The 18,336-nt window shown below is 46.4% G+C and overlaps 2 protein-coding genes across 3 annotated transcripts in view; both read left to right on the top strand.

Annotated features, from left to right (window-relative positions):
- The window catches only part of LOC307204982 (ras-related and estrogen-regulated growth inhibitor-like protein), a 226,159-nt gene that overhangs the window by 102,410 nt on the left and 105,413 nt on the right, over positions 1 to 18,336 (top strand). The gene's annotated exons all lie outside the window — the stretch shown is intronic.
- On the top strand, positions 4,557 to 17,742 carry POLR3GL (RNA polymerase III subunit GL). Of its 2 annotated transcripts, none has more exons than XM_079957237.1 (8): positions 4,557 to 4,765; positions 6,881 to 7,071; positions 7,609 to 7,738; positions 10,077 to 10,145; positions 10,845 to 10,901; positions 13,451 to 13,524; positions 14,501 to 14,614; positions 16,103 to 17,742. In XM_079957237.1, the coding sequence occupies exons 2-8, from the start codon at positions 6,946 to 6,948 to the stop codon at positions 16,187 to 16,189; spliced, it is 657 nt and encodes a 218-aa protein (XP_079813363.1). In that variant the 5' UTR covers positions 4,557 to 4,765; positions 6,881 to 6,945; the 3' UTR covers positions 16,190 to 17,742. The 2 variants fall into 2 exon arrangements, with proteins under 2 accessions (XP_079813363.1, XP_079813362.1); XM_079957236.1 differs by lacking the exon at positions 4,557 to 4,765 and adding an exon at positions 5,286 to 5,397.

Genomic DNA, 18,336 nt, shown 5'->3' on the forward strand with positions numbered 1-18,336 from the left:
GAACTACAGTTCCCGGTATTCTTTGGAGAAACTCATGAACTTTAAATGTGCATTGGACATGCTTTAAATGCATTGGTGTGGATCTGCCCTTGGATTGTAAGTCCATGGGGGTGGGGACAAACACAGAAGAACAAACTGTAAAACTACTGTAAGCTGTTTTGAATCCAAGGGATAAAACAAGATATAACCTATTTCATAAAGTAAAACTTAACTGGATTTGCTTAGATTCATCCTTCCTGTCCCCTCTGCTGCCTCCCAAAGTATCACACTTTACATTTATTATTGATTGGAAACATTTATAACCTTGCAAAAGCTCCTAGAGCACCTTACAATGAAAACAACACAGACTCTGTCCTAACCTCTAAAAAGCCACAACATAAAAGGAAAGTGGGGAGCGGAGGGAAAAGGAAAGCAAGCCAACCAACCCAGAAAGCCAAATGGTTGATGTTACAAGGCTGCAATTTCTTCAGGTCATGTATCTGTTCAAGGTCTAGGTATGAATAATTTTTGTTTTTACCTCTCTGGTGCTGTATTGTTTTCTTAAAAAAGAGAGAGTGAGAGAGAGAGCGATAGATATAGTCGTCTCTTTCCTTTTCACAACAACCCTGTGAGGACAGCACAGCTGAGAAAGAGTGGTCAGCCTACGGGCTTTTATGGCTGAGATTTGGGCCTGGACCCCTTCTCAGGCTGCCACCCGCTAAACCATTGTGCCTTTGCCAGAACCCTTGGGCAAAACATTCCCTTCCGCCTTCCTTAAGAATTAAAACACACAATATCCGAAGCACAATATTATATAATACTAAAAGCAAATAAAAATTGCAGCAATAAGGCGAGTCTTTATAAGTGCTACATTCCCCCGCATACCCAGCAGATATAATTTCCCTCCCACTGGCAAAGTCTGCTCTGATTATTGGGGGGGGGGGAGGAATCTTTCCCCTCTTTTCTTAAAACTTCTGAGCAGAGCAGGTGTGGCAGAGTCCCATCCTCCAGAGGAATGCAAACCCACAGCACCAAGCTCTGCTCAGATGCCAGCCTTTCTGTACCATACCCCTGTTTCTGCAGCATCAGAATGTCTATGCGTTGAGAGGGTCGATGACCCCTGAGGTCCCTTCCAACTTCCCAATGCTAGTGGCTCCCATCAGATGTCAAGGAAATAAACAAGTACAGTATCTGACTTTCAGAAGACATCTGAAGGCAGCCCTGTTCAGGGAAGTTTTTAATGTTTGAAGTTTTATTCTGTTTTTAGTGTTCTGTTGGTAGCTGTTGGTAGCTGCCCAGAGTGGCTGGGGAAACCTCTGCCAAATGGGTGGGGTATAAATTATTATTATTATTATTATTATTATTATTATTATTATTATTATTATTACTAGTACTACTACTACTGTTGTTGTTTAGTCGTTTAGTCGTGTCCAACTCTTCGTGACTCAATGGACCAGAGCACGCCAGGCACTCCTGTCTTCCACTGCCTCCCGCAGTTTGGTCAAACTCATGCTGGTAGCTTCGAGAACACTGTCCAGCCACCTCGTCCTCTGTCGTCCCCTTCTCCTTGTGCCCTCCATCTTTCCCAACACCAGGGTCTTTTCCAGGGAGTCTTCTCTTCTCATGAGGTGGCCAAAGTATTGGAGCCTCAGCTTCAGGATCTGGCCTTCCAGTGAGCACTCAGGGCTGATTTCCTTAAGAATGGACATGTTTGATCTTCTTGCAGTCCATGGGACTCTCAAGAGTCTACTACTACCACTATACAAATTCATGGAAGAGAGGGCTACTGATGGCTACTAGCCAGGATGGCTATGCTCTGCCTCCACCATCAGAAGCATCAATGCTTTTGAATACCAGTTTCTTGAAAACCCAGGAGGGGAGAGTTGCTCTTGTGTTTGAATCCTGCTTGCAGGTTTCCCATTGGGGCATCTGGTTGGCCACTGTGAGCACAGGATCCCGGACTATATGGGCTCCCTTTGGCCTGATTCAGCAGGCTCTCCTTATGTTTTAACGCTCTTATGACATACGCTAGGCAGGGGAAATGAGGACTTCTGGGTTTGCAGGTGGTGGAGGGGCGAGTCTGTTGACCTCTGAGCGAATAATCTGAACAGGAGGGCTCAGCCCCAGAATATAATGTCAATGTTAGCCCGGAAACCTGTGAAGTAGCGAAAATCATAACAGCACTTGCCATATTTTTGCAGTGTCAAATGATATTTCAGACACATTATCTCTGCAACACCTAAGTGGCTCTCCACTCTGGGATGAAATTACTCTCCCTCTATTACTGATGCAGAGCCAAGGGACAATTATCTAGCTGGTGAAACTGTAACTCATTGAAATCCATAGGGTCTACTCACAAGGTAGTAACTCTCTGCTTGCCATGAAGTTCATAAGAGGAAATGTGCAGCCCTCCCCACCGCAAATTCACTGCTTTATTGTCAGGATAAAAGCAGGCAAGCATACTTGGGTGCTTTTCAGCTAAGTCATGCTCAGAGTAAACACATGGAAATCAATGGCCCTAAGTTAGTCCTCACTGATATTTTCAGTGGGTCTGCTCTGAGCAGGACTAACAATGAAGGCAACCCTTACTGCCTATCTGTCTTTCTGGGGATTTCCTGGCTACTAAGCTGTAGAAGCTCTATGCAGGAAAAACACACCAAGAGTGCATCAGAGCATGTGCAAAGTGCATCACCCGGCACCACACACATGCTAGAATGAAGGGTCAGCACGGCCAGCAGTCAGGGACGATGGGAGAATCCAGCTACATCCGGAGGGCCACATGTCCCCCACCTCTGGTCCAGAAAAGACACCTGTGTACATTAGAAATGGATGCCGAAAAGAGATTGCACAAACTGACTCATAATTAAATGCATATTTTTAAAATGTAGATTGCTATTCCCTGCCCCCTTTTTTCTCTCCGTGTCCACTTCTGCTTCTTTCTCCCCCTCCATCTTCTCCTGCATCTCCCCCCACCCCACGCTCTGTTGCTATGGCAGCCACCGGCTGGGCAACACACAGGCAACCCAGGGTGATGGGCTGCTGAGATGCCTTAGCGGATGGAGAAAAGAAGAAGAAGGAGAGAATCTAATAGCAATATGTCTCTAGCTCCTGCTCTCTCCCCCCCCCCCATGGCATCAGCCCACGTGCTAGTGTGGCTCTGCTATTAATATGATGCGCAGATCAAGAAAATGGTTTATTTTTATGTCTGTGCAATTTTAAGGCCGCTCTCTGAGCAGGGGAGGGAGGAGGGGGATGAATCACCTTAGCAGCTCCAGGGAGAGATTTCAGGGTGGGGAGGGTGGGGAAAAAACTCAGGAAATCAGGAGGGGCTTGGGATCAGAAACGGGCGCTTGATCACGGGGATTGTGGCTAATCCTAAAATAGCTCCATGCCTCCCTTCACCTTAGCAGATCTGTGTGTGGCTATTTATTGAGGTAGGCATTTATTTTCTTACATATACAGCCCACAATTTGTCCATCAGAGAACCCAATTCACGGGGTCCCGGGTGGGCCACCCATCCAGGCACTGACCAGGCCCAGATCAGCTTAAGGCCTTACCTACCTTGAAACCATTATCTCTGGAACCAAAAACCAGTAGAGAGGGAAACGCACCTTTGCGCATGCTCAGAGGAACTTTACTTGATGGTGACGATGAGTTGGCATGTACAATGCACAGGCTTAAAGGTTCAAACCCTCACTCAGCAATGAAACAGACTGGATGGTTTTGAGCCAACCTACCTTACAGAGTTCTCATGAAGATGGAATCATAGACTTGTAGAGTTGGAAGGGACAAGGGTCATCTCGTCCAAACCCCTGCAATGCAGGAATCTTTTGCCCAACGTGGGGCTCGAACCCACAATCCTGAGATTAAAAGTATCGTGCTCCAACCGGCTGAACTATTCCAGAGGTGATGTTTAAAACCCTGAATGACACAGGCCCCAAATACCTGAAAGATGACCGCCTTCCAGACAGACACTCCCGGGTGCTGAGATCTGCAGAGGGGGCCCTCTTGGTTGTTCTTCCGCCCTCAGAAGTTTGGGGTGGCGGTGACCTGGGACAGGGCCCCATAATTGTCTAACTCCTTGCCCCATGTTGGTGCATTGAGCCCCTTAGCTACACAGCTTTTGGCTGAAGACACATCTCTTCACCTTGGCTTTTGACTCTTGAGGTGTATATTTTCAGAACATGCCTTATTTCATAATTTTAAGTTGTCTAAAACTGTTTTAAATATTGTGTAAAAGTGAACTTTAAAATTGTTGTTGTTTTTAATTGTTGTAACCTGCCCTAGGACCTCAGGATGAGGGGGGTGGTAATGAAGTGTGTGGTAACAACAACAACAACAACAACAACAACAACAACAACAACTGTATAGAATTGCACTGTTAAATATCTAAATGAATTTCAACAACAACAACAACTGTATAGAATTGCACTGTTAAATATATAAATGAATTTCAATTTTAATATATTTAAATGATATTTATATGTATGCACTTCGTTTAATAAATCATGTCCTATATCTGAATGAAAATGTGAAAGTGGGGGGAAATAATATGTAAAGGGTTTAATGGTGTGTAGGAGAGAAGCACTTTGGAATGCGGAGACAAATCACTTGATAAATGCCAAGAAACATTTTCCTTAAAAAGAAAAAAAAAATCTGCACCCACTCTTATCCCTGGTGTGTGCAACGAGAGGAACGGCTGACAAAACAGAGGTATCAGCCGATAAATTAACTGCTTGCTGTTGACAGGTCTACTCGGGAGTAAATCCCAATCGCTGGTTTCAAGGTAAATGCACGATGCAAGGCTTCAGTTCGGTTGACCATTTCGGGGGGGGGGGAGAGAGAAAATTGGTGCGGCCCGATCCCCTGCGCGTTTACTCGGAAGTAAGCGCCCCTGTGCTCAGTGGAGTACCCTAAGTTACATAGGCACGGGTTGCGGCCGGCACCTTTTTGAAGGACTTGTTCTGCGTAAGCCTGCAACCCTAGATCCGCTTACCTGGGAGTAAGCCCCCTATGTCTCTTACTCCTGAGTAAGGTTACAGAAGGTAGCTTCTTCACTTACTTCCAGCCAAAACACATGCTGCGTGATTTGATTGCATCTATACAGGGAGACCAGCCTCCACCCACTCCCCGATTGCAGGGGGTTAGACTAAATGACCATTTGGGTTCCTTCCGATTCTAAAAAAAAAAAAAAAAAATGATTCCAAGGGAACAAAAACCAGCTTGACACCCTCCCCATTCACAAGTTCTTAAGCCACGCCTCTTCCTCCTCCCTACCCTCCTCCCTATTGGCCGCGCGCCGAGGAGCTCCGCCCCTTTCGAACGTTGCGTATCCGGCTTCGAAGGACCCGGCAGCAGCTCTAGCCGCTGCCTCCCCCCACCCCGCCCCCACGTGGGCCTTGCAAAGGGGAAACTGAGGTAAAGGCGGGGAGGGGGGAGGTCTTGGATTGATGGACTAGCTGGTCCGGTCCATTCTTCAATGAGAGGCCTGGGAAGGAGCCCCGCCCATCTCCTGGTGGAGGAGAGGGACTAATGGGGTAATAAGGGAGAAAAGGGGAGCCCCCCAGGGGGCTGCTTCGCACCGAGTCAGACCACCCCCGGCCCTTCTAGCTCAATATTGTCCACACTGACTGGCAGTTGTAGCTCTCCGGGATCTCAGACACTTCCTGCCCTCCCACCGAGGAATCGAACTTGGGAAGTTCTGCATGCAAAGCAGCTTCGCCGCCGCTGAGCTACGGCTCATTTTTCCTTTTTGCAGTTGCAGCTATGGCTTGCTTCTGAAGGACAGCCTGCCATCCCGAAGGGCAAGTCGCCCAGCGTGGCGTGGGTGACATTGTGTGCATGTGTCCCACGGTGGGCTGGCTCGATCCAAATGCCACAGGTCCAGAGTGTAAACATCTAATGTGGAACTGGTTCGATTTTCGGATGCATCTTAAAGTCAGCTTAAATAGGAAAAGCTCCCTGCAAGGAGAAAAGTAGCAAGGAAGCCAAGCAAACCCCTTTGCCCCATCTGCTAGCTTTCCACTTGCAGGGTTTGCTTGTTTCCCACAGAGATCCAACACAAGTTGAAAGGTGGCACAGCAGAGAGAGATCTCCCACCTTTGTTGGTACGGTCAGCTTTACCACCTCAGGTTGAGAGGCCAGAGAAGCAAAAGTGAGGACTCCTGCACCCTTAAAGGTAAAGGGACCCCTGACCATTAGGTCCAGTCGTGACCGACTCTGGGCTTGTGGTGCTCATCTCGCTTTATTGGCCGAGGGAGCCAGCATACAGCTTCCGGTGAACCGCTTCTGGTGAACCAGAGCAGTGCACGGAAACGCCGTTTACCTTCCCACCTGAGTGGTACCTATTTATCTACTTGCACTTTGATGTGCTTTCGAACTGCTAGGTTGGCAGGAGCAGGGATCGAGCAACGGGACCTCACCCCGTTGTGGGGATTCGAACCGCGACCTTCTGATCAGCAAGTCCTAGGCTCTGTGGTTTAACCCACAGCGCCCCCCGCGTCCCCCTGCACCCTTACACAATTATTAAAGGTGCAAGTCACCTTTGCCCCATGACTCTGCTCCCTCCTTCGGCTGTGTGTATCTGGCCACATGCTGTCGTGCTACGTTACACGGCAATGCTGTAACCACAACTGCGCTTCATAACTGCCGTGCAGGCCAAACATCTGTCTAATCCAGCATAAATTAAATTCTCATATATCTCATAATAATGAGATAAATTTAGGACCATTTCTGCAACAAGTGCTCATTTCCCAAAAATTACGGTATGTCCTGTGCTTTCCCCCTCCTCTGGGGCCTGCTCCCTGGTATTTTATCTGTGTTGTCTTAACTGAGACTCGGTCTGGCAAAAAAGCAAGATATAAAAAGTAATTTATATCTCTCACCTTATATTGTGTGACAGATTTTGCCTCCTGACAATACCTCTCCTAAGACCATCAGTACCTTTTTCTGCCCAGAGGACCAATCATGGCTGGAAGAGGCGGCAGAGGGAGGGGCCGCGGTGGTCACATGACCTTCAACGTTGAAGCTGTGGGCATCGGAAAGGGGGAGGCTCTGCCCCCACCCACCCTCCAACCATCCCCACTGTTTCCTGTGAGTCTGGATTGCTTTTTCTTAATTTCTCTCCCCCCTTTATTATATTTATTTACATTCCATATCAAACGTGTATTACCAAAGCAATGTTGATTTAAAACATACGGTAAATAAAATAGGCTATATAAAACAATGAATGCTCTAAAGGAAACTGTAGTATTGAATATTATAGAAGATCAAATATTATGTTAAATAGAATATTTATAATCCTACCAGTAGAATATATTGTGCTTTAAATAAACGTAACCTGAATCCTGAAATACTGTTCATAGGGTAGCTGTGTGGTGTTATATCTATTTATACTGTAATCCATTTTACAATTTTTCTTAATTTGATCTTGCCAGGGGGTGGGGTGGGCAGAGTTGTCTAGAAAAATCAGACATATTAATTTATCCAATAAAATTTTCCATATTTATTTATTGCATTTATAAGGAGCTCAAGGTGGCATACATGGTTCTCTCCCCTTCCCATTTCATCTCCGCAACAACCCTGTGAGGCAGGTTACCTTATCATGTCTCTTTGCCTCTCCCTGTACAGCCCTTAGAATATAAACCTGTTCCACTGCAAACGGGAGAGGAGGTTGAATACATGTTGGCCCTGAAACAAGAACTGAGGGGTGCTATGAAGAACCTGCCGTACTTCATCAAGCCTTCTGCACCAAAGAAAGGTAAAAACAACAACACAACAACAACCGTAAAAACCCACCAGCCAAGAAGAATGCAGAATTCCTCCTCTGCTAGGAGGACAGTAAAACAGCTGACCCACCTCTTAAATATCAACGGGCAAAAATAGTTTGCCATCTTTTAATCGCTACCCGCACCCCATAGATTGGCTGACCTGTTTCAGAGTCACAGAACGTTCACCGATGGGAATTTTGGGTTTGTTTTTTTGAAGGAGGGGGAAGGGTCAGTCATGAATGTTGGAAGTCATAAGAACATAAATAGAGCGTGCTGGATCAGGCCAATGCCCCATCTAGTCCAGCATCCCAGTGGCCAACCAGATGCTCTAATGGGAAACCCAAACAGAAGAGCCCTCTCCCCTCCACTGGTTTCCACCAGCTGGCATTGGTCCTGGAGGCAGAACATTGTCATCATGGCTAATATTGGTAGCCTTCTCCTCCGTGAATTTGCCTAATCCTTCTTTTAAGGCCACCCAAGTTGTTGGTCTATTCCCAGAGCGGTTTTCACAATCGATGCCTCTTTCCCAGGGAACTCTGGGTATCCCATCTCTTGTCACCCTTAACAAACTACAGTTCCCATGATTCTTTGGGGAAAAGTCATGGCTGCTTCAAGTGGTACCATCATGCTTTGAATGTAAGGTGCTGATGTGACCTATATCATCTGGCCGCATCATTCCCAGACCTTGCTGTGAGGACTGGGCAGTGGCAGGCAAACAGGAGCAGATTCACTCCCATTTTTCAATCCCTCCTTTCAGTGTGGTGTTAAGAGCGGTAGTCTCGTAATCTGGGGAACCGGGTTCGCTTCCCTGCTCCTCCACATGCAGCTGCTGGGTGACCTTGGGCTAGTCACACTTCTTTGAAATCTCTCAGTCCCACTCACCTCACAGAGTGTTTGTTGTGGGGGAGGAAGGGAAAGGAGAATGTTAGCCGCTTTGAGACTCTTTAGGGTAGTGATAAAGCGGGATATCAAATCCAAACTCTTCTTCTTCTTCTTCTTCCTCTTCCTCTTCTTCTCCTCCTCCTCCTCCACCTCCCTGTTGCTTAGCTGTATCCCCTCTCAGTCTCCTCTTTTCCAGGCTGAGCATACCCTGATCCCTCGACTATTCCTCATAAGGCTTGGTCTCCAGACCTTTCGTCACCTTCATCACCCTCCTCTGCACATGTTACTATAGGCAGGTGCATCCCGGAGATATTGCAAAATCCCCCCAAGTCGAGTTTCTCTGGGTTGTAAAATCCTTTTCATCTGTGGTGTCATATACACCTTGTTAACCTGAGGCCACTTGGTGTCTTCAGTGTGTGCAAACCCAGTGACTCTAAACCCCAAATCTCTCTAAATTTCAGGATTCCTAGATCCCTATCGAGTGGCTGGTTTTCACTGGCCTAAAGCCAGCTTCAGGTTATGTTGACAAGAGGTCATTGGCCAAGCTGATATTAAATAGAGACCTGTGTTCAGCGGAGCACAGCAGAGATCTTCTGCTGTGATCCACCAGCCTGGGCGACCTTCCTGGTCGGAGGAGCAAAAGCCCAGAGGAGAGGATCATAAGATGCGATGGGCAGCTTTCAGGAACTGTTCATTCATTCTTTGACAAACATATTTTTTAATTCCAGGCTCTGGTTTCACTCGTAGAATCAAGGCTCTTTGAGCTCCACAGTGACCACTTGAGGAATTGGATACTGGGCACACACAAAATAAGGATCAAGAACTTTCTTCTTCTTTTGAAAGCACACTTCTGGGGTCTCTAAACAGCCCTGAGAATATGTGGGTAGCACCTGGTGGGAAATCTCAGTGGCTAGATTGGGAACAGTGTTTTCTGGAAACTGCACAAGCATTGCTGCTGTTCTTCCCAGGAGTGTTTGGTTGACCACAGTGAGAGCAGGAGGCTGGACTAGATGGGCCATTGGCCTGATCCAGTGGGCTCTTTTATGTTCTTTTGTTGTTCTGAGGATGCTGGAGACCATTAGAGCAGGCTTCCTAAACCTCGGCCCTCCAGATGTTTTGAGTCTACAATTCCCATCATCCCTGACCACTGGTCCTGCTAGCTAGGGATCATGGGAGTTGTAGGCCAAAAACATCTGGAGGGCCGAGGTTGAGGAAGCCTTCATTAGAACAAAACCTGTCTTGACTCATAAGAGTAAGGGGAGGAATAAGGTAGGGCCTGTTGCATATGGGGGCAGGTAGGAGGATGTTTTGGTGTGTAAAGAGGGCCTGCCCATGAAGAGAACCACAAGTTAGCCACACCGGGTTTAGTCAAGTCCCTACATCTGTGTGTGGGTTGGTAGAGACTGGCTTGTTTCTTGAAACCTGTCTGCATCCTGCATTTTCCAGATGTGGAACGCTATTCCGACAAGTATCAGATGTCCACTCCTGTTGACAATGCCATTGAGTGGAGTCCTGGTAAGTCGGGGAATATTTTATTTATTTGTATTCATTTGGATATTTGCACATCCCACACCAGCCTCAAGGACTCCTTTCCCTCCTTGCCTATCATGATATCATAAATATATTGGAAGATATTTATATATCATTTTCCATTTCAAGAAAACCCCAAAAACAAATGCAAGTACAAATTGATGAAAACATACCATGAAACAGTAAAAGCGACACAGAAACAGATGAGACGTAAGTTGCATGCAGGGTGGAACCGTTGAAATTAATCAACCTAAGTTAGTCATTATTTGTGAGGTGGTTTGGAGGGTACAATTGCATTCCATATGCATCATCCAATTGCAGCCCTTACAACAAACCTGCGATTTAGGCTGATGTTATTACCCCCATATTAACAGTGCACACTGAAGGGCCTAGGTAGGATCCTGTCTCCCCACCCCCACATTATTCCCCCAGCTCACCTTGCCAACAGGGATGAATGAGACCTGTGTAGAGTATAGGCAGATAGAGTTCCCTGCTTAGAGCACAAGGCAAAATTCCTACTTGGTTTTTTTTGGGGGGTGGATTTTTTTTTGGGGGGGGGAATAAATGGTGTTATTAGGAATTTTGAATGGCTCTGAAGTACAGAAGTGATAGATTTTATAAGAAAATCCAGCCTTCCACGTGTGCTCAAGTAGTTAAATTTTGCTTGGCTATTTATCTTTGCAGATTGGAAACAGCTACCCCAAGAATTAAAGATCCGGGTGCGGAAGATTAAAAAGCAGAGTAAGTACTTTTCCGCGTTCAAGCTAAAGTCAGAACAGCAGCAACAGAAACCCCCCTTTCCTGACTTTTACGCTTTCCCCCCCCACAATCGCCCAGGTGCAGGCCAGGTGCAGAGCAGGGATTTGACCCTTCATCTCTGTGCCTCAAATAGCAGCACTCTGCTCATCCAGCTCTTAAGTATCTGCATCCAGTAGGCCCCCACCACTGGTTTAGGAAGCAATGTACGCACACTATCAGCCACAATCCATATCTATCCTGTTGAGAAAAGCTGCCTTTTCATTTCCCGCAAGCAGGCCAGCTTTGATCTGATTTGAAGGTGTAAGCCTTATTTATTTCTTGCATTTATATATTCCTTTTTTTAAAAAAAGTTTTTATGTATACTTTTCAGGTTTATACATTTCATTAGTTTTACAATCAATTTAACATTTCAAAGTTTGACTTCCTTCCCCCTCTTTCTGCGGTTCCTAAAATTTATTTTTAAATATTTTTTGCATATCCAAATTCGTTTAATTTGCTCATTTTTATTATCTACTTTAAATATATACTCTTATGAAATTGCAGGTTGTTACAATAATCCTGTCAATGTTTTTATCTGTTTACAATTTATCTGTAAATAAATAAATCAAGATAAGAGTTTGTTATCTTGATTTCTTATTCTTCCGGTAAGTTTTGCCATTTCTGTATATTCTATAAGTTTTTGTATCCATTCTTCCTTTGCTGGGACTTCTGCTTCTTTCCACCTTTGGGCAAGTAGTATTCTTGCTGCTGTAGTTGCATACATAAATAAATTTCTATAGAATTTAGGTAGTTCTGTCCCTATAATTCCCCAAAGAAAAGCTTCTGGGCTTTTTTTAAACAAATGTTATTTTAAACATCCTTTTCAATTAATTGTATATCATTTCCCATTTATATATTCCACCTTTTTCTCCAAGGAGCTCAAGCTGGCATACATAGTTCTCATTCCCCCTGCCCCATTTTATCCTGACAACAACCCTGTGAGGTAGGTTAGGTTGAGAGTGAGTGACTGGCCTCTAACCACTGCACCACACAGCCTCTGTGAAAACAGCCATGCCCCCCACCCCACCCGCTGGTGTGTGGACAGACAGCGACTTGGCAACTTGGAAGCGCACACCCAACTGTGTACAGTGTGCAAATGCGATTTGAAACAGAGGGGGTGGAAACAGCCCCACCGCGTTTTAAGCCGGTAATGTGTGCACAGCCTAAAGCTCTGCCCACTGTACCATGCTGCCTCTGCCAGTTTACAAGGGTTCTTTCCTGTAACAACCCATTTAGCTTTTCCTGAATTGCCCAAGTCCCCATTTACGCAGCTTACTGTTCAGTTTTATGGGGAATTTAGTGACAGATTTCCGCTCAGAATTCCCACACCCTTTCACGATTTAACCTCAGCCAGGGAGATGAGTTCAGACAGGCAGAGTTTGTCACTCTTTCGAAGAGAGCTGAGGCCTCTGTAAATCCAAAGTGGGAAAGAATCTTGTAACTGGCAAGTTGGCCTGAGAGAACCTTCTGCTCTTGATGCTCAAACCTGGTGCAGAAATGATCACATTAAGAGGATGTCCTTCGTTGGTGGGTCTTCAAAATGGAGGGTGAGGGAGAAGATGGTGGTCTCTTGGGTACGATGGACCTAACCGTACTAGGATTTTATAAATCGCTGCTTTTCAAAGTTTTCTGCCCCTGCCACATTAACGTGCCAAAGAACCCCTGTGTGTTGCAGAGGATTCTGGGACATGCCATGGCTTTCGGTTAAGCAGATGAACCCAGAACCCTCATTCTTGCCCCTTGTGAGCTGAGAGGCCACATTCGCACCATATATTTTAAGCACTATGATACCACTTTAGATAGTTGTGGCTTCCCGCTGAGAATTCTGGGAGCTGTGGTTTGTTTAAAGGTGCTGAGGAGGCCACAAATTCCCCACAGAGCTACGATGCCCAGACTTCCCTGAGAAGAGGGGTTGATTGTTAAACCACTCTGGGAATTGTAACTTCTGGAGGGGAACAGCGAAAATGTTGAGATGTTTCCCATGGTTGATTGTGGGAGCCTTATTATTTAAAATATAAACTGAGGTGATATGTGTGTGTGTGTGTGTGTGTGTGTGTGTGTGTGTGTGTGTATTTATATATTTCTGGCTGTTTATATTATCTGTATGTGTGTATTGAGCTGTTGTATGTTTTGGAGGCCTTGACTCTTCGTTGCTCTTTGTGGCTCCTTGTTGTGAACCACTCTGGTATGTTTTATATTTAGGAACTGTTGACCACACAAGTAGTTAAGATAGCCATCTCCTTGAATTATGCCTGGGGAAAAATGGGCAGCCTTCAGGAGATGTCGGTGTGCTGATGTAAATGTATGCAAGGGCTGTAGGGCATCTTTTGTGTGCAGAAGGTAATGGGTTCAATCCCCAGTGGCATCTCCCAGTAAGACTGGGAATGTCCCAGGTGGACTAATGGTCTCGCTTTGGTACAGAAGCAGCTTCCAGCATTTATCCTGCTGTCCTCTCTCTGCAGTGTTAACTTGATGGTCTCTTTTTGGTACAGGAGCCACCGTCCTTACCCCCAGGCGCAAAACTCAGTTGCCAGTAGACAAAGAAGAAGCCATCAAGAAGCTGGAGGTAAGAACATAAGATGAGCCTGCTGGATGAGGCCTATGGCCCTCTGGTCCAGTATCCTGTTCTCACAGGGGCCTTCCAAATGCCTCTGAGAAGCCCGCAATCAGAACTCAAAGACAAGAGCACTTTTTGCCCTCCTGTAGTTTAAAGCAACTGGCTTTCAGAAACATTAAGGCCAGGGTGAAGAGGTGTGTCTTCCGCATCCTCCGAAAGCTGTACAGTGAAGGTGCCAGACAGACCTCCGCAGAGAGGGAGTTCCGCAGTTTAGGGGCCACCACAGAGAAGACCTCTGGGTTGTAACCACCATCCCTGAGCATCTGAGAGCAGAGGAGCTACCAAGAGGGCTGGTCTGTAGGGAAGAAGGCAGTCTTTCTGATATCTGGGGCCTGCATTGTTCAGGGCTTTAAAGACTACTGTGAGCACCTTGGATTAGACCCAGATATGAACTGGCAACCAGTGCAGCTGTTTTAGAACAGGGGGTAAATCAGAATTGTAGGGTGGGGAGGTCCTCCAGGGGTCATCTAGTCCAACCCCATACAATGCAGGAATCACAGCTGAAGAATCCCCAACAGGTGGCCATCCGACCTCTTGTTTATAAATCACCAATGAAGGAGAGCCCAACACTTTCCTACGTCATCTGTTCAACTGTCAAACAGCTGTAACTGTCAGGATTATATGTGAGATCTAAATGGAACCCCAGCCACTAATCTGACTGCTGTATTTTGGACCAAATGAAGTTTCATCTTGAATCAACCAGAGATGGTGAGATCCATTGCAAGTCAGGAGTGAGTTGTATATAATAGGATGGAGAACAGGAGGCTGAATCAAGACCTCCCCCCCTTCACCCATTTCATGTGATGGTTCCTTTGGGTCTCAGATCCTGTTCTCAGCGCTAGGAGTCTTCCCTTGAAATTGTGATATAACAAGCTTGTGTCTTAATACTTAACATTGTTTCCTTAATACTTAAATTGTTTCCTAGACTTTGGAAAAGAAAGAGGAGGAGGTGACATCTGAAGAAGAGGAGGAGAAAGAAGAGGGAGAAGAAGGGAAGGAAGAGGAGGAGGAGGAATACGACGAGGAAGAATTTGAGGAGGTATGGAGGACAAAAATCAGCGGAGCAAAAATCAGAAACACAGACCCGTCTTTGGCAAGAGGTGCAACCTGCCGTTTCTCCGAGTTGACGGGTTCAGGCTTCCTTCCCTGCACAACCCCCGCTTGCCAACGCCACCACTAGACCTCTTAGCTAAAAAAGTGTGTGTGGTGCCATCCCAGAAAGGTTTCTCTGCTCCCTAAAATTCAGAGAGGCATCCAACTGGGATCTATTTGGCAGGAGGATTTTGGATATCTGCACTTTTTAAAGCTGAGAAATCAGCGTTGACCAGCAAATTCAAGGCACGAGATACAGTGGTACCTCAGGTTAAGTACTTACCGTATTTTTCGCCCCATAGGACGCACTTTTTCCCCTCCAAAAATGAAGGGGAAATGTGTGTGCGTCCTATGGGGCGAATGCAGGCTTTCGCTGAAGCCTGGAGAGTGAGAGGCATCGGTGCGCACCGACACCTCTCGCTCTCCAGGCTTCAGGAAGCTATTCACAAGCCTTGCAAGCCGGCGGGAGTTCCCGCGGGCTCACAAGGCTTGCGGGCAGCAGCCTGCAGCCCCGGCGAGTGTCCGCAAGCCTTGCGCGCCCGGTGGGAGGTCCCACCGAGCGCGCGAGGCTTGGGGCAGCAGCCTGTCGCCTGAAGCACGGGGAGCGCTCCAGAGGGTGCCCTGTGCTTCGGGCAGGTGTGCACAAGGCTTGGGGCGGCAGCCGCGGCTGGGGGAGGAAATATTTTTTTAAAATTCATCCCCCCCCCCCCCCGAAAAATGAGGTGCGTCCTATGGGCCGGTGCGCCCTATAGGACGAAAAATACGGTAATTCGTTCCGGAGGTCCGTACTTAACCTGAAACTGTTCTTAAATTGAAGCACCACTTTAGCTAATGGGGCCTCTTTGCTGCTGCTGCGCCGCCAGAGTGTGATTTCTGTTCTCATCCTGAAGCAAAGTTCTTAACCTGAAGCACTATTTCTGGGTTAGCAGAGTCTTTAACCTGAAAGGTATGTAACCTGAAGCGTATGTAACCTGAGGTACCACTGTATTCACATTTTGTTTCCTTTAAAAAAAAAAAAGGATTGTGCTTCTACTCCTTAAGGATAAGCTAGAAAGTGTGTGGGCCATATCTGATGAAATCTCGGAAAGCCAGGTTGTCCAAAACATCTGGAGGGGCACCAGGTTCATAGAATCATAGAACTGTAGAGTTGGAAGGGGTCCACAAGGGACATCTAGTCCAACCCCCTGCAAGGCAGGAATCACAGCTAAAAATTCCTGTCAGGTGGCCATCCAACCTCTGTTTAAAAGTCTCCAATGAAGGAGAGTCCACCACCTTCCGAGGTGGTCCATTCCACGGACAAACAGCTCTTACCCTCAAAAAGGTTTTCCTAATGTTGAGAGGAAATCCCCTTTCTTGTCATTTGAACCTGTTGGTTTTAGCGAAAGCTTGTTCTAAACTCTCATCTCTGCTGCCCCCCTTTATTCTTCTTCAACAGGAGACGGATTACATCATGTCCTACTTCGACAACGGTGAAGATTTCGGGGGCGACAGCGACGACAACATAGATGAAGCCATATACTGAACGGGGCGGCCCACCCAGTTTGCAAACAGGGAGGTGCGTCTCACAAGCGCCCCAAACATCTCTCGCCCACTGAGGAGCCTTTTCTGCTGCCCCTTTGGGGTCCTTGGATGGACAAGCTGTGTCTCGCTTAGGATGGGCTCCTGCTTGGTTCCTGTGGGGCCCCTTCACAAGCGGAACCTGCCGGAACCTCTGCTCATTCGGCCTCTAGGTGGCATCGCTGATCCATTCTTCCCTGGGTGCTCTGTGTGTCTCTGTGTGGGCACTTGTTGACAAAACCAGCACAGGAACGTTGGATCTTTGGCTTCCTCCATTTTCCTCTGGGAAATGTGGGTTCCTTTGGGTTTAGTAGGAGAGCGTGTGAACTCCTGACACACCTGGCTTTCTTTCCTGAGCCTAGGAAGGAAATGGAATCCTTCCAGAAGACACTGAAAGGGACTTTTATCTGCGGTGTTAATTTACAGCAAAAACTATTCCTCTCGTTTGATCTTCTCTTTTGTAATGATGCCTTGTGTTTGTTTTTCCTCTTGTGTGGAAGGCAGTGCCAAATGGATGCCAAAGATACTGATTTTTTTCTTTGGGAAGTATTTTAACGAGACGGTTTTAAATTCCACTTTTCTACTTTTGACTTTGTGAAGCCCTGTTGAAGATGAAGGGGATGGATAGGAGGCAAAGGAGATAGCCAGCCTCTTCGAAGAGTTGCTCATGGAATGCATAGAAATTCCCATTTTGAGATGTACAAAACCCAATTTTTAACTTGTATTTTAATCAGCAACAAGGTTTCGGTGCTGTACTTTTGGCTGAGATCTGCCAGCTGCATCCACAACTTTCCCATCTCAGGCATAACTGTTGAAGATGGTGGGGCTATTCCCCCCCCCCCTGTGATATTTAACCCTTATCAGGATTTTTGCAAGCACAGCTGGGCTAAATACTTACCCCACTTTCCTGGAGCCATTTATCAGCTGCTAAAGAAGAAGGACTTTTTAAAGGTCTTATAGTTTTCAAGGGTGTCATCCTGTCTTTAAAATGCAATGTGGACAAAGGTTCCCCTCCCTCTTCCTTTTACAAGAGGCCCCCAAATTGAAGCCCCAACCACTGCAAGCAGGCCATGCACATTTCTGGGACAGACTGCCCTGCCACTTGGCCTCAACGTTGCTCTGTCTTCTGCTTCCTCCTAATAATTCTCCTGGGAACAGTGTTTGTGACCAATGGGAATCCTGACACACTGACAAGCAGAGCATCCCACCTGTTCCCTTTAGGAATCCTTCAGCTGGTTCAGAAGGTTCTTTCTTTGAACCAGCTACCTGATTTGCAGCAGTATTCTCAAGCAATCCCTAAAAGTCTCAGTGAAGCAGATGAGTGGATAAAGAGAAGACTTTGAGGTTAGGGACTTTCCTCTAAAATAGGATTACTGCAAGACAGAGCCCTTCCCTTTATTTTTGCCTGTTGGCAAGTTTTTAAAACGCCGCTCCTTTTTACAGTGTGCGTGGGTATATATATATATGTGTCTGCATAGAAATTATTTTATTGCAATAAAAGTTTCCACATTTCCCCCCGTGGCTCGTTCAGTTTCCTGAGGCTTCCCACTCACAACAAAGCCAAAAGGTTTGCCCATGTTTAGGCTGCATTTGCACAGCAGTGTATTCTGTATCCCCGATACTTTCCTTAATTCTTCATTTCTGCATTATGTTTGAGTTTTCACATGACATAAAAGCTGCTTTCAGAAACGTAGCGCCTGTTTAGTGCTTGTTTCCGTGTTGTTTACAAATGGATTTTTCCTGGAAGCAAAAAAATTAAAATTGAGCACCAGAGTTGAGCTATAGTCTGTTATATTTCTGGAACTGGCTTTTTTACTCTGTGTGAAAGCTCGGATATAATGTTAGGAAAACATCAAGGAAATTGAACAAATTGCTACATGAATTCATAGAAGAGAGGGCTATTGATGGCTACTAGCCACAATGGCTATGCGCTGCCTCCACAACTTGAGGCAGTGATGCTTCTGAATACCAGTTGCTGCAAACTGCAGGAGGGGAGATTTGCTCCTGGGCTCAAGTCCTGCTTGTGGGTTTCCCACGGGCACCTGGTTGGCCACTGTGAGAACAGGTTTTTTTAAAAAAGGCAAAGGACCCCTGGACAGTTAAGCCCAGTCA

The sequence above is a fragment of the Podarcis cretensis genome, assembly GCF_951804945.1.
Source record: "Podarcis cretensis genome assembly, chromosome: 16".
Taxonomy (NCBI): Eukaryota; Metazoa; Chordata; class Lepidosauria; order Squamata; family Lacertidae; genus Podarcis; species Podarcis cretensis.

Bases quoted from the DNA above. Each gene is read 5' to 3' on its own strand.
- POLR3GL (XM_079957237.1), top strand. From the start codon at position 6,946: ATGGCTGGAAGAGGCGGCAGAGGGAGGGGCCGCGGTGGTCACATGACC. The intron at 10,902-13,450 runs GTAAGTACTTTT...TTTTTGGTACAG, and splicing joins GCGGAAGATTAAAAAGCAGA to GAGCCACCGTCCTTACCCCC. The intron at 14,615-16,102 runs GTATGGAGGACA...CTTCTTCAACAG, and splicing joins ACGAGGAAGAATTTGAGGAG to GAGACGGATTACATCATGTC.